The following is a 16,442-nucleotide window of genomic DNA, read 5'->3' as shown; positions in this document are numbered from 1 at the left end:
GTTTATTGTGGTATTATACAGAAGAGTGTGCAATAATGCAATGGCTGATTGATACAATAACATAACTGCATCGGCTGCCACAAATTACCTTTGTTCTAGTTTCAGAAAAAAGTAAAAATATGAAAATCATATCACAAAATTTCACTCTAGAGTAAACATAACATCTCCTGCAGCATAAATTGTTCCTGGCAGCCAACACAATGATAGCTGAGATAGGATTTGAATGTGGTGATTTCTGGATCTTTTTAAACAGTTTCAACTGCGGTGTCAATTTAAAAATAAAGCTCAAGTAAAGATGAAGCACCTATTGCAGTGTAAACAAGTTTGCACAGTAAACATTCAGTATGAATTCAGAGTTTTGTTTTAGTTTTATAAACATAAAAATCATCCATAAAGAAAATCTGATTATCTTGAAAGACGATTCAGAAATCTTGAAAGGGGTGTTAATGCTTGTTCATCTGTATAATGCTAGAATGTCGGCTACTTCTTTATTAATGTCAGTGAGATGATTGCACCTTCGGTTCCTGAACCACAACCCTCCAGCAGTTGGTGGGCACCCAGACGTAAGCCTGCCAGGGTCCTACTGACTTAAATCCTTGAAGGTCACATTGACATTGGTGCAGCATTCTTTGCAGCCAGAGTTAAACCACCAGCAGGCACTATGATAATGAAAAGATAATTTTTTCAAATGCTGATTTTAACATATTCCTGCAGTTTTACCTTCATTTGACTGCTGGCTGTGGCCAACCAGGGTATAGGCAGCCATGTAGGGTTTCACTCCCTCAGTTACTAGTTGGTGTGCAACCATATTCCACAACGCCACTACCACTCCCCGCGACATTACTTAGAAATCCTAGCAAAGTATTAGATGACTGATTGTTGGGCTGCTGTGAGACCCTGCAACCACCTTTCAGAACTGGTACTGGCAGCCATAATGGCAATACTTTGAGCTTGCATAACTTCAGTTTGAGCTTCCACTGCAGCATTCAGAGGTTGGGTGGCTTCAATTTGTACTGTAATGGAAGCTGAGACATCGACCATTGGACTCTACATAATGTTTGGGTCCACAAGTGTGCTCATGGAGTTGGCCACCACTTCCACACTAGAAAGGAGGGGCTCCAAGCTTTGCACAAAGTCACATGCAAGGTTGGTGCCAGACTCTTCAATGCTCCTTGACAGTGATCATAGGCTTTCTGACAAGCCTGTCAATGCATCAAGCATTTAAGTGTGAATACCCATCAGCTTTTTTCTGTACACCATCCAGTCAAAGATCTGTCCTCTGCAACAGACCTTGCGTGTGGCCTCATCCTCCAGTCAGCTGGCACCTGTGCTACCCTTTCACCCTGCCTGGCCTGCAGGTCACTCACGTCCAGTGTCTCACCACAAACAGTTGCAGCTTCTAAGCTGTTCTCTAAAATGTGTTTGTCAGTTTCTGAGCTGATGGCTGCAAGATTGAGAGTGACAGTTTCTTCATCATCACTATCTTCTTCCTCTGCTAGGTGGCAATTTTTGGTAGGCTTACAGTGGGTTGAAAATGGGAAAGCATGAGGTGCATTCTAGACCATCTGTTGCTTGTAAATCAGAAGAGAGGGTGGGATGTAAGGAAAGTGGGAGGAGGATTAGATACGAGCACACCATCATCTTTGATGCTTTCAACCCCACTGCTGGCCACATGGTCAGTGGTCATGGTTGCTCCAACAATAGTGAGCAACATCTTCTCTATTGGGGTTGTATGTCACCTCGTTCTGCAAGAGAGAGGAAAGCATGTCAGTGAGTCTGGTGAGAGGTGTTTGGATGATGTGCCCTTCATGGTTGAATAGCTGGCATTGTGTGCTAGCTTAGAGGTGTGAATGTGAGATTTGCAGCAGTGCTAAGGTAAAGGTAAAATGAAGGTAAAATGAAACTATGAATGTGAGGTGTGAATTGTAGTTGTTAGAAATTGTTGGTAGATGAGTGATGGGGGTGTGGTGAATTAAGCAGTATGTGAGGCTACTGGTTCAGTTGTAAGGATATGGGATTTGGAGATGCATTTACTGATCTTGACCACTTGTATGGGCTGATTGAACTCCTTGCGGCACTGCATCCATGTCTCCAGGGTTACACTCCTGGCATTGACTGCAATGACTATCTGTTTCCACTGCCTTTGCAACGTCTGTCTGGAGGGCCTCCTGGTCCCCTGTGGATCGAGGATCTCTCTCCTCCTTTCCTACTCCTGTGCCAAGACTTCCAGTGCTGTGTTGAAGAAATTTGGAGCATGTTTTCTGTCCTGTTGCATCATTATTCTGAGTTCTTCCAGCCTGGAAAGTCTTCCCCAGCTACTTCCAACACCTGCTACAGCCAGAATTCACCTCCTTTTAATAAGTGCAGGCTGGCTTTAAATAGTACAGGCTTGCTTAAAGTGGTACTAGCCTCACATGAACTCAGGCCTCATGCTGAGGAGTGCAGTCAATCAACAGTGCATTCAATGCCGCCTGCATGCTACAATGCAGCATGAAGTTAGCTGGCACTAGTTAATTGCACATTGTGAGCACTGTGCCCATTTTCGGATGTAATCCAATTTTGTCCCAGATAGTCCTCTGATAAAAGTAAATACATTACGCTTCTATTACATTTCTCTTGTATACATTGGTGGGAATAATTTAAAGGTAGCTTTAAATAAAAGTAGTTCATTAATACCATGACAAAATGAGTGCTTATTGTAGTATAAGCATCTGGCACATAAAGGATTAAGGTGGGACTAAGTACAGTACCGCCCACACAGTGATGTAAGAGAGGTGATGCACTTGGGCAGGACAAACAAGGATTGGGAATACATGATGAATGCTAGGACCCTGGGAAGTACCAAGGATCAGAGGGACCTTGGTGTGTATGTCCACCAGTCCCTTAAGGTAGCGGGACAGGTAGATAAGGTGGTTAAGGAGGCATATGGGATACTTGCCTTTATTAGCCAAGGCATAGAATATAAGAGCAGGGAGGTTATGCTGGAACTGTATAAAACACTGGTTAGGTCACAGCTAGAGTATTGCGTGCAGTTCTGGAATCTGCATTATAGGAAGGATGTGATTGCACTAGATAGAGTGCAGAGGAGATTTACCAGGATGTTGCCTGGGCTGGAGACTTTTAGTTATGAGGAGAGATTGGATAGACTGGGGTTAATTTCCCTGGAGCAGAGGAGATTGAGGGGTGACATAATTGAGGTGTATAAAATTATGAGGGGCATAGATAGGGTAGAAAGGAAGGAACTTTTCCCCTCGGTGGAGAGATCGATAACCAGGGGGCATAGATTTAAGGTAAGGGGCAGGAGGCTTATAGGGGGTGTGAAGAAGAAATATTTCACCCAGAGGGTGGTCGGAATCTGGAACTCACTGCCTGAAAAGGTGGTAGAGGCAGAAACCCTCATAACGTTTAAGAAGCATTTGGGTGTGCACTTGCGATGCCATGGCATACAAGGTTATGGACCTAGTGCTGGAAAATGGGATTAGAATAGTTAGGTACTTGTTTGGCCGGCGCAGACTCGATAGGTCAAAGGGCCTTTTTCTTGCTGTAGACCCCTATGACTCTGTGACTCTATGAGAACACATGACCCACACCTAGGGGTCAGGATAGTGTTGGACAGAGCTGTGTGTAGAAGCAAGCATGTAGACAGCTCCTACCTTGGAACTTTATTATACCTTGGTATATAGTTTCTAATAGTTAATAAATACTTACTGTTAAACTAACTAAGGCTATGATTACCTTAATAAGATCTATGAAACTACGCCCATTGCCTTACAACATGGTGGCAGCAAATGAAACAACTCAAAACCTCGTAGAGACGGCAGAAGAAAATTAAAATCCTTGAAAACTGTAAAACAAAATCAAAGAAGCATTCTGACCTGGAGAAAAGCTCAAGAAGTGAAGGCACAGGAGAAATTGCCAGGGAAAAGCTCAAAAGGAAGGTTTGGAACTTGAAGGCAGAAATTAAATTCCTCACTGCAGCAGAAGGCTCCACTGAATCCTGTGGAAGTCCAGCTTCAATACCCAGAGTGAGCAAAGTCATCAGACCTAGCAGGAGTAAGCTAAAATTTTTAAATTCCTGGACAACACAAGTCTTGAAAAAAGTTAAATAATGCAGTGGTCAGAAATTACTATTTAAATTGTAGTCAGAGAAACCCTATTCTCAAGTTGGCACCTGAACACATGGCAGCCGAGCTTGATTCGAACAAAAAAAAATTAATTAAAAATTAATCGTGACTGAGTAGGCAGCTTTAAAAACCCAGCAAAAGCCATGATTTGATGCTTACCAGACCCAAGAACATTGCGTTAAAGTGGGGGAAACTCTAACCATCGATCCAGGCAGCCAGGGTTTAAAAAATTTATACACTGAGATCACGAGCACCATTACTGCGGGAGCCCGCCAAGACCATCAAGCTCAGGAAAACCCTTTGTGAAGAAGCACACGGCAGCGCCATCTTGGATTTTCAGAAACCTCTGAAATCAAAACATTTTAACCATGGATCCACTTTTCCTGATCAATTTGGACTTATCCAAGGCCCAGATAATCACAAAATTGGAGACTTTGGAGAAAGAGATTCCTTAGATACAGGATTCCTTCAGGTCTGGATCAAAAGACAGGAACTGAAAAAGTTAACACACTGCTTTATTCGGTAGGCCAGTAGCCAACAATCTAAGAGTTAGATAAGGAATCGACAAATCATCTGCAAAATTTGTGAAATTTTAAAATCATTTGACACTTATTTTAACCTGCTCCTTATGTCCCCAGCATCACAGAGGCCAGTTTTCAGCCAATTTGATTCACTCCGCATGATATCAAGAAATGGCTGAAAGCACTAGATACTGCAAAGGCTATGGGCCCTGACAGTAGTCCACAAATAGTACTGAAGACTTCTGCTTCAGAACTAACTGCGCCCTTAGTCAAGCTGTTCCAGGACAGCTACAACATTGGCATCTACCTAGCAATGTGGAAAACTGCCCAGGTATATCTACAAAAATCCAACCCAGCCATATATCGCCCCATCATTCTGCTCTCAGTCATCAGAAATGTGATGGAAGGCATCGTCGACAATGTTATCAAATGGCGCTTACTCAGGAATATCTTGCTCACTGATGCTCAGTTTGGGTTCCACCAAGGTCACTCAGCCTTAGTCAAAACATGGAAAAAAGGCTGAACTCAAGATGTGAGGTGAGAGTGACTGCCCTTGACAATCAAGGCAGCATTTCACCAAGTGTGGCATCAAGGAACCCTAACAAAACTGGAGTCAATGGGAATCAGGGAAAACTCTCTGCTGGTTGGAGTCATACCTAGCATAAAGGAAGATGGTTGTTGGAGATCAATCATCTCAGTTCCAGTACATCACTGCAGGAGTTCCTCAGGGTGGTGTCCTAGGCCCAACCATCTTCAGCTGCTTCATCAATGACTTTCCTTCCATTATCAGGTCAGAAGTGGGGATGTTGGCTGATGATTGCACAATGTGCACCATCATTCATGACTCCTCAGGTACTGAAGCAGCCCATGTCCATATGCAGCAAGACCTGAACAACATTCAGGCTTGGGCTGACAAGTGGCAAGTAACATGTGCACCACACAAGTGACAGGCAATGACCATCTCCAATAACAGCGAATCCAATCATCTCCCCTTGACACTCAAAGGCATTACCATCACTGAATCCCCCACTATCAACATCCTGGGGTTACCACTGACAAGAAACTGAACTGGATTAGTCATATAAATACTGTGGCTACAAGGACAGGTCAGAGGTTGGGAAATCTGCACACAGTAACTCACACCCTGTTTCCTCAAAGCCTGTCCACCATCTACAAGACACAAGTCAGGAGTGTGATGGAATGCTCTCCACTTGCCACTCACCATCCTGACTTGGAACTATATCGCCATTCCTTCACTGTCACTGGGTCAAAATCCTGGAACTCCCTCCCTAACAGTGCTGTGGGTGTACCTACAGCACATAAACTGCAATGTTCAAGAAGGCAGCTCACCACAAGCTTATCAAAGGCAATTAGGGATGAATAATAAATGCTGAGCTGGCCAGTGACGCCCACATCCCATGAAAGAATTCAAAAAGTAACAAAATCCTTGGAAAGGGCTGAATTTAATAAATATTATTTTATATAAATAAATTTATATAAATAAATATTTTAAAATATTTAATAAATAAACGTGTCCAGCAGTCAGGAGAACCTATTGACTCATTCATTATTGAGCTGTACAGAATGGCTGAATGCTGTGAATATGATGACCTGAAATCTGAGCTAATCAGGGATAGAAGAGTTGAAGGAGTGGCGGACGACGCACTCTCAGACATTCTTCAAGCAAAGGAAGATCAAATCTTTGAGAAGGCCAACCAGATTGCCAGGCGATCTGAAATCTACTTGCAGCACAGATCCATATTAAGGGGAGAAAGCAAATCATGGTACAAAGTAAACCCACTGTCCAGCTAGTGAAATGGCACAGAAACAGGGACACCCCATTCCAAGGGAAGCAACACCCTAACCAACCAATATAGCGACCATGCCAGCATTGTGGAGTGAAGCACCTCCACAGGCATGATCAATAACCAGAAATTTCATCTGAATGTTTTCCATGTAATTGAAAAGGACTCTCTGGAAAGTTGTGTAAAGCTAAAGCAGCAAAAGGCACAAAAGATCCCAAGGGGATAAGGTCAAGGCAGCACATCAAGAAGACACACAACCATGCTTCTTAGGTGAGGTAAAGATCCTGGATTTTCATTTTGGAATGCAAACATCTCATTTAACAGTCATCTCACAAACTTTAAATTGGACGCAGGAGCCAGTGTTATGGTCCTATCAGACAAAGAACCCCCTGGCTGAGAGACCAGGGGCTCCAACAAGAAAGATTCGCTCGACTGGGACTTCAGCTCTGAATTGTGTTGGATTTCTCCAACATGGACCAGAAACCCAACCCTGTATATATTTAAAAAATTTATCCTTATTACCATTTCTTATTTTTAAACTGTTCTTTTCTGCAGAACAAAGACAATTAAGATGGTTCACTGTCTCTCCTGAAATTATCCCCAGCAATCTCCAGAACAAAAGAATTCTCTTCTCAGTTTCGGGAATGTCACACCTCTTTATGCCTAAGGAGTTTCTAACAGACCACCTTGGGCTGTACAGACCAATTTCAAAAGGAGCTACGGGAATTTAATTTGCATTTGATTAAGCCAACCTTGCTAGCAGAGTCCGTGGGTCTGTTGAGACAATGGCTTCCAAAACACTAGACCCTCAACTTGAATGACACCCCTTTCAACCCATAATGGCTGAGACATTATTAGCCCTGAAAATGAAGCCAAATTCCAAATGCTGGATAAACATCCTTTGTTGAAGTTGCTGTGGAGAAGGAAGATCACATGACCCAAGTCACTGGCCTTTTGAGCTGTTTAATATACTTTTCTGAACTGTTTGGCAAACTGCTGTTTAACATCCAACTGGAAGGCCACACAGTAGCAAGCTTCTGTCTAGGTTGGACTACTGGCCCACCCAACCTGACTCTACTGGAAGATTTCATATCCTCGCCTACAGAACTGATGCCATCACTGAGTGCCTACTTCATCTTGCAACATCACTGGACTAGTAATCCAGATACCCAGACTAATGCTTTGGGGACCGAGTTTGAATCCCACCACAGCAGAGGGTGAAATTTTAATTCAATTTTTAAAAATACCTGTGATTAAAAGTCTAATGATGACCATAAAAACCATTGTTGATTGTGGCAAAAACCCATCTTGTTCACTAATGCCCTTTAGGGGAGGAAATCTGCCATCTTTGCCTGGTCTGGCCTACATGTGACTCCAAACCCATAGTAATGTGGTTGACTCTTAAATGCCCTCCGAAATGGCCTAGCAAGCCACTTAGTTCTCAAGGACATCTAGGGATGGGCAATAAATGTTGGCCGGCCAGCGATGCCCACATCCCATGAATGAATAAAAGAAGACACTTGAAAAAGTGAATCTTACAACATTAGTCTCCAGCCAGCTGACAATCAAATACCTACGTGAAAGAATTCCTCATTGGACTCTGACTTTGGGACCCTGGAACTCACGTGAACGAATATTCATTTTCTCTGTGGTCCATATACTATAAAACCTCCTTTTCTCTCTCCCTCCCTTTACTGTGCATGGGAGTGGGACGATGTTAACACTCCTTTCGTGGGTTTTGAATGTGTACAATAAACTAACCTGCTGAGTTAATCCTAACTTGAGTTTGCTGTGGGATTATTAGTAAAATTAGATCACACAAAAACCGAAGAGTTGGGAAAATGTGCCCCCGCTTATTCTTAAAAAAACACTAATTCAAAACACCTTTGTTTATGGACAAGTGATAAAAGGAAGACAATGCTGTTTGAACTAACCCCCTCCTATCCATAACAATTGTATTTTCTCTTTGCAGAGCAGGTTTTCTCACTTTTGTTACAGGTGCCAGAAGACTTTCATTTGTCAGACCAGTCAACAACTCAGATAGTTATCATGACACCTCGAGGACATGACAGCCAAGAGAGGAACCAGCAACAAGAAGAGCCCCAACCTCACTTCAGTTGCAGAGATAATTCCTGAGACCACAGAGTAGATTCTGCAATCCCCAGCCAGCATGACAGTGCCACAAGCAATACTGGAACTGAGTAGTAGCCATTGATTGATGATAGCACACCAACACAGCCAAATGCAAAGGCGAGCTTACTGCCAAGTCACACCCTCACAACAGGAAGAGACATCTTCCATCGCTGCATGTGTCACAGTGAGCCGCACGAAGGAAGTAGAGAAAAAAACACTATAGAGATGAGCCCAGAATACACCCATGCCATAAAGGGCGGGATAAACTTGCTGCAATCTATCATCACAATAGGGAACTCAACAAAGGGTGATTCAATGCCAAAGAATGGGATAAGGAAAAGAATATACATACAGATGCCAGAACAACCACCAATTTAACAAAGTTTACTGATAGCAACAGAGCCTGTCACCCCTCAGACAGCGGTGAGAACAAGATATGGAATGGCTATAAGGGGCAGATTTTTCCCAGGTTTGCACTAAGTGCAGTAGCAGGCGGGTAAAACGTTGTTTTACCTGCCAGCCACAATGGCAGGATTTCACGCCATATCGTCCCAAACCCACTTTATTATTTATGCAACACATACTTTGGTTCTGTCTTCACAAAGGAGGACACAAATAACATACCAGAAATGTTGGGGAACACAGGGTTTAGTGAGAGGGAGGAACTGAAAGAAATCGGTTACAGTAGGGAAATGGTGTTGGGGAAATTGATGGGATTGAAGGCCAATAAATCCCTAGGGCCTGATAATCTACATCCCAGAACACTTAAGGAAGTGACCCTAGAAATAGTGGATGCATTGGTGGTCATCTTCCGAGATTCTATAGACTCTGGAACAGTTCCTACAGATTGGAGGGTAGTTAATGTAACCCCACTATTTAAAAAGGGAGGTAGAGAGAAAACAGGGAATTATTGACCAGTCAGCCTGACGTCGGTAGTGGGGAAAATTCTAGAGTCCATTATAAAAGATTTAATAGCTGAGCATGTGGAAAACAGTGGCAGAATTGGACAGAGTCAGCATGGATTTATGAAAGGGAAATCATGCTTGACCAATCTACTGGAACTTTTCAAGGATGTAACTAGTAGAGTTGATGAGGGGGAGCCAGTGGATGTGGTTTATTTGGACTTTCAGGAGGCTTTCGACAAAGTCCCACATAAGAGATTGGCATGTAAAATTAAAGCGCTTGGGATTGGGGGTAGTGTATTGAGATGGATAGAAAACCGGTTGGTAGACAGGAAACAAAGAGTGGGAATAAACGGGTCTTTTTCCGAATGGCAGGCAGTGACTAGTGGGGTACCGCAGGGATCGGTGCTGGGACCCCAGCTATTCACAAGATATATTAATGATTTAAGTGAGGGAACTAAATGTAATATCTCCAAATTTGCAGATGACACAAAGCTGGATGGAAGGGTGAGCTGTGAGGAGGATGCAGAGATGCTTCAGTGTGATTTGGACAAGCTGAGTGAGTGGGCAAATGCATGGCAGATGCAGTATAATGTGGATAAATGTGAGGTTATCCACTTTGGTAGCAAAAACAGGAAGGCAGATTATTGTCTGAATGGCTATAAATTGAGAGAGGGGAATGTGCAACGATACCTGGGTGTCCTCATACACCAGTTGCTGAAGGTAAGCATGCAGGTGCAGCAGGTGGTAAAGAAGGCAAATGGTATGTTGGCCTTCATAGCCAGAGGATTCGAATACAGGAACAGGGATGTCTTGCTGCAATTGTACAGGGCCTTGCTGAGACCATACCTGGAATATTGTGTGCAGTTTTGGTCTCCTATTTTGAGGAAGGATGCTCTGGTATAGAGGGAGTGCAGCAAAGGTTTACCAGACTGATTCTTACGATGGCGGGACTGACATATGAGGAGAGATTGAGTCGGTTAGGATTATATTTGCTGGAGTTCAGAAAAATGAGGGGGGATCTCATTGAAACCTATAAAATTCTAACAGGACTAGACAGGGTAGATACAGGAAGGATGTTCCTGATGGTGGGGGAGTCCAGAACCAGGGGTCACAGTCTGAGGATGCAGGGTAGACCATTTAGGACTGAGATGAGGAGAAATTTCTTCACCCAGAGAGTGATGAACCTGTGGAATTCGCTACCACAGCAAGTAGCTGAGGCCAAAACATTGTATGTTTTCAAGAAGGAATTGGATATAGCTCTTGGGGTGAAAGGGATCAATGGATATGGGGAGAAAGCAGGAGCAGGCTCTTGAGTTGGATGAGCAGTCATGATCATGATGAATGGCAGAGCAGGCTTGAAGGGCCGAATGGCCTACTCCTGCTCCTATTTTCTATGTTTCTACGTTTCATTCCCGGTAAGCATGCCATTTCCATGGCGGGCGGGCTCTCATTCACTTTCCCGCCATCACCCTGCCGTTGCATCACCCTGGCTACCATGTTTAAAAGGCAGCTGCCAGCACACTGCTCATTGCTACCAGCTCACCCACCGCTGCCCGGGAGACATGGCCAACAAAGGAGAAAAGATCGCAGCCCCCTGGTTTAATGACGGGTCCCTCGAGCGACTGCTGGATGCCGTGGAGGTCCACCGGGATGTCCTGTACTCCCCCTCTGGCCACAGGATGGGCAGCAACATGACCAATCTGGCTTGAGAGATGGTGGCAGCAGTGGTCAGCGCCAACGCCCTTCAGAAGAGTACAGCTGCCCAGTGCTGCAAGAGGATGAATGATCTCCTCCGCTCCACCAGGGTAAGTCACTCTTTTCAACACTTTCAACTCACACAGTCACAAACCCAGCACACATCCACAGGGCCTTCATCACTGCCAGTGAAAGAGACATCACCATTCACTCTCTCACACACACACACACACCTACATTGTCCTCAGCCCATCCATGGGACCAGTTACCACCCGCATAGGCCAGGCACATTTATCATCTGGCCCGGCAGGTGTCCTGCTTACACTTTTTCCATCTCTATTCATGCTGGCACACAACAAGAGAAAGAGGTCGCAGACCGATGGAGGAATGTCTGAAATCAAGATCCTCATGGACTTTGAAAACAGAGCCATCCAGCTGGTTGGCGCTTCTCCACCAAGTGAGGATCCAGCAGTGCAATATCCATCAGACAACCATGCCGTGAGTGATGTGTCCTCTTTCACAGGCCACTGCCATGCACTAATAATCTCCCCTTGCTTCCGCAGGCACATCTGCCAAACAGCCGACAAAGTCAATGACCCAGGGCCTCCAAACAAGCCGCGAAGAAACCTCTGAAGAGGAATCTGAAGACACCATCCTCGAAGTCCCGTCACAGAACTCACCCATGCCCTCCAGCAGTGCAGACACACACCTCGGTGGGAACTAGCTTTAGAATAGACACAGGATCACAATCTTGTGAGCACATCGCACTGTCTGATCCACAGCAGACAACGGCAGGGACTTTCCAGGTCCCCAGCACTCTGAGGACTGCTGGAGGCCAGAAATTTGCTGAATCCGAGTCAGATGATGAGTCTCTGGACTTGGTCGTGTCACAGTTGCTGGAGCTGCAAATACAGCTCGGGAACATCCGGAAGGGATGTCCGCTGCACTCCTCAGATTACAAGGTACGATGGAGGAGTCCGTCCACCTTCAGGCTGAGGCACCAGCATTGCAAAGCACCGAGATCAACACTGGCAGGATGGCGGCCACCATGGAGACCTTAGTCCAAGACATTGCTCAACTCCATCGCTGACGTTATAGTTGGCCTACAACAGTGTGTCCATGAGAGGGGTGCAGGTCTGCTCGGCCTCACTCCAGCTGCCCCTTCCCCTCAAGGAGTCAGCCAGGAGCTGGGAGGAGGATCAACAGGTGCACACTCCGGGCCCATCCACCCAAGTGACTCTGGGAGTGACCGGCCCATCCAATCCTCTCTTCCTGTGACCTCAGCAGCTCCAGCTTCACAGGCCGACGAGGATGCCACTGCCACACAGCAGGACCCCGAAAGCAGACCGAGGCCCTCCAAGTCTCGGCCCTCCAGAGGAGGCCCGCCAAAGTCATCACAGACAGGGTGTAATAGTCAGCAGGTTACCTCTACCTGGCTGTGGGTGTCCAGGGAGCACCAAGACGTGGCGGCAGGGTTAGGAAAGTTAAGGAGAATTAGTTGCACAGCCTGAGCATGGGTGTTAATCACTTGTACATACTGTTCACTATTGTTAATAAATTCCCACGAATGTCTCCCTGCCTGTGACTCCTTGTTCTGATGAGCAGTGTTCATGTCACTCACATATGAAACCTTTCTGCACAAGATAAAGGCAGGTCTCTCAGTCCAGGGCCACTTCCCTGTGCTCTGTGCAGCCTTCAGACCACAGTGATGGTCCAACTTCACACTCCCTGGAAACATTACTGATGCCTGCACCTCAACGGTGCTGGTCATTGCTGCCAGAATGTAGTGAGCAGGGCTCCACCAGACCGCTCAAGGCACCGGAACCTCATCTTCAGCATCCTGATGGTCTGCTCCAGCAAGTTGCGGGTTGCAGCATGAGCCTCATTATACCTTTGCTTTTCTACAGCCTGAGGCAGCCACAAGGGTGTCATCAGCCACGTCCTCTGCAGGTAGTCCTTGGCCCCGAGGAGCCATCCTTCTGTGGACCCTGGAAGACTCCAGGCGTCTGTGGCTGACTGAGGATGTAGGCGTCGTGCACAATCCCTGGAAACCGTGCACACACCTGCAGGATGCGTTTCTGATGGTCGCATACCAGCTGCATGTTCAGTGAGTGGAAGCCCTTGTGATTGATGACCTCCACTATGTGCAGCAACAGAGACCTGAGCGCCACATGAGTGCAGCCAATCGCACCCTGAACCTGTGGGAATCCCAAGATCAGGGTGAATCCAATGGCCCTTGCATCCTGGCTGTCCCGGTGCTGGGAAAAAATGCACAAAGTCGTGTGCCCTCGAGAAGATGATATCCGTGACCTCATGGATGCATTTGTGGGTGGAGGCTTGTGATATCCCACAGAGGTCACCTGTGGAGCCCTGAAAGAAGCCACTGGCATAGAAATTGAGCGCCGCAGTCACTTTCACGGCCACTGGGGCTGGTTGCCCTCCATGTCCCCTTGGCACCAAGCCCTGCAGTAAGTGGCAGGTGTGTGCCACAGGTCCCTAGACATGAGCAGTCGTCGGCAACACTGGTTCTCAGTCATCTGCAGGAATGGCAGGCGGCATCTATAGACCCTTGGTGTCACTAGGCGCCGACCAGCCACGGCTCACTGTCGCTCCTGGGCAGTGTGTGTGGGAGCCCCTGCTGCCCCTTCTTCATGAGTTTGCTGCTCCTGCCTTTGCACCGCCAGGTGCCTCAGTCATTCTCTCCTCCGTCTTCTCCACTCTCTGTAGGCCATCAGGCACACTGCTAGGTCACCAGGCTCCATGTTCCAGATGTGATCCTCCTGCAGCATGAAAGAGGGAGAGAGAGACGTTGTTAGCATGGGTGAACTTAGCACCTTTCCTGTCCGTGTGTGATGGCCCCTTAACACTTCCCGGAGAGTGCTGGTCACCCCTCGGATGCCACAAATGAGTGCACTGCATGGCTGCCCTGTCAGCCTGTGACATGGGGGGACTGCTTCTCACTGGGATGCTGAAATTGCAAGGGGCTGTGAGCGCCTCCAGCAGTGACTGCTACATTTACTGTACCATGTACAACGTGTGCAGACCAACTGCTCCACGGTCCAATAAAGTGGTGTTGGACTCGAAGTTTGTGCCAGTCGGGGGGGTGGGTGGCGTGTGAGGGTTGGGGCGGTAGGGGGGGGTGGGGGGGGGGGGAGGGGGCGGGTTGTGGGTAAGGTATGGAGCACTTGGTAGCACTTTGGTGCCTCCGCGATGCTTGCATGTGCGGGCAGGCTAGGAACCCGAGCCCAATCATATCACTGTGGCTGTGTCTGATCTGTCTTAGTTGCAGAGGAATGGTCAGTTTATACATGTGTCCCTAATGCATGGCCACATCCCTCGCCTACCCTGCCCCCCACCTCAATTTCTTGTGTGCGGCGTCCAATGCCAGGGCAGTTGTTGCCCCCTCCAACAACAGCAACAGTCACCTCCAAGGCTGGGCAGCAGTTGCTCCCGGACACCATCCCCCCCGAAAACATTCACCTCCGAGGCAGGACGCCACTTCACCCAGGCCCCCGGCAGCCCTGAAGCCTGCAAAGCAACAGGTAACTATGGCGAGCTGTGGAAAACGATGCTGCTCACTCACCTCAGTTTCCCCAAACTGAAGGCCGCCAAGTGCATGTCACCTGCGTGCTGTTGTGAAACACATTGGCGTGCTTTCCCGCCAACGTGGACAGATGATCCAGCAGGAGTCCAAAACCCTGGAGGAATGGCCTTTTAATGATATGTTGATGTATTACAATAGCTCCTCAACAACATTGGTGGGAAACGCGGTCCGCCGTCAACGGGCTGAGCAGAGGATCACCACCGACCTTCCCACCGTAGTGAAAATGATTGCACCATATTGTGGCACACGCCATCTATCACGCCCGCTACCAGCAGTCACCAAAACATCTGCCCAAGCTCTCCAGACCACTTGAACCTATGAATTCAGAGACTTGAGGGAGGGAGATGAGGTAGTAGTAATAACGTAAATACATGGGGCAAACTGGGATAACTTGTAAATACATTGGATAAAGACTTGGGGTAAGGTGTAGTATAAGGGATTGGCACATAAAGGCGTAACATGGTACTGAGTACAGTACCACCCACATAGTGATGTAAGAAACACATTACCTGCAACCAGGGGTTAGTGTAGTGTTTGTCAGAGCCATGTGTAGAAGCAAGCATAGAGACAGCTTGGACTTTAACTGTACCTATGTATATAGGTTCTAGTAGTTAATAAATACTTAATGTTGAACTACCTAAGACTACAAATACCTTAATAAGACCTACCAAACTATGTCCAACCCTTTACAGCTCTTATTTGTACATAAATATTAGTGAGATGAAAACAAGCTAGGGTAAAGCCATTGCTACACATTTCTAGTGGGAACTGCTGATTCTTCTTTATGCATGTCAAGTGAAGGGGAGGCCATATTTGCGTATGATGTCCCTTGTGATAAAATAGTCTATGTGACTCTCTACGTCAAATTTATACACCTAAAATGTTTGCTTGGGTGAAGTATCGGTTAGGAGGGATATCATTTTTAAACAGAGAACAAACAGATTCTTCAAGACATCTGAGTTTTAACATTAATGTGTAGGTTTTCCTATAGCATTAGGAATTCTCACCTGAAAGCTCCAAACGAAATGCTTCTGGTAATGTAATAGACAGCATAGAAGGTCATCAAACATATGAATAATTGTAAGAGAACAGTCTGCCAAAAAAAAATCACAAAATGAGAACTGTTAGATTCAATAAAAATATTTATACCTTCGATTAATTAATTTTGACATAAATTCTGAATCAAGTACAATACAGAGCAAACCAATTGAATATTTCAGCTTCATCACTCAGGCTAATAACAGTAAAGCTGAAACAAGCTTCGTATAATCTTTATCGTAATGCCAAAACCCAGATTATTCAATACATACGAAAAATTGTGTGCACTTGATACCTTCGTATCTGTGACCTTGGATTTCACTGCCATGTAAACATTTAGGCCCACATACTATGTCAAAGAAAGGTCCCTCCAAAGGTGGCAGACAAAGTCAATAGCATCCAATTCCCTTTCTCTTGCAGTGCATTTCTATAGGTAATCATTTCAGTGACGGGATTATGTGATCAAGGAAAGAAGCGTGAGCCATCTGTCAAATTCAATAAGGCAATCACACGGGAGAGATGTGCGTTTAGTGCTTAGATATTAGTGCTCCGTAACTATCTCCGGAAGTAAGACTTATCATAGCACACATGTAAGTGCATTACTGCACTTTTCTTCT

The 16,442-nt window shown here is 46.0% G+C and overlaps 1 protein-coding gene across 1 annotated transcript in view; it reads right to left on the bottom strand.

The window, feature by feature from the left end:
- Window positions 1-16,236, bottom strand: part of tmem244 (transmembrane protein 244) — a 99,885-nt gene extending 83,649 nt beyond the window's left edge. The window contains exons 1-2 of the mRNA XM_078541291.1: window positions 16,121-16,236; window positions 15,795-15,880 (exon numbers count right to left, since the gene is read on the bottom strand). Of these exons, the coding sequence (XP_078397417.1) occupies window positions 15,795-15,880; window positions 16,121-16,153 (119 nt within the window). The 5' untranslated portion in view covers window positions 16,154-16,236. The remainder of the gene's footprint in view (window positions 1-15,794; window positions 15,881-16,120) is intronic.
- Window positions 16,237-16,442: the final 206 nt, after the last annotated feature.

The sequence above is a fragment of the Cetorhinus maximus genome, chromosome 5, assembly GCF_964194155.1.
Source record: "Cetorhinus maximus chromosome 5, sCetMax3.hap1.1, whole genome shotgun sequence".
In the NCBI taxonomy this organism is placed as follows: Eukaryota; Metazoa; Chordata; class Chondrichthyes; order Lamniformes; family Cetorhinidae; genus Cetorhinus; species Cetorhinus maximus.
Note: the sequence above shows the minus strand (reverse complement) of the source record. Positions and strands in the feature narration are given on the sequence as shown.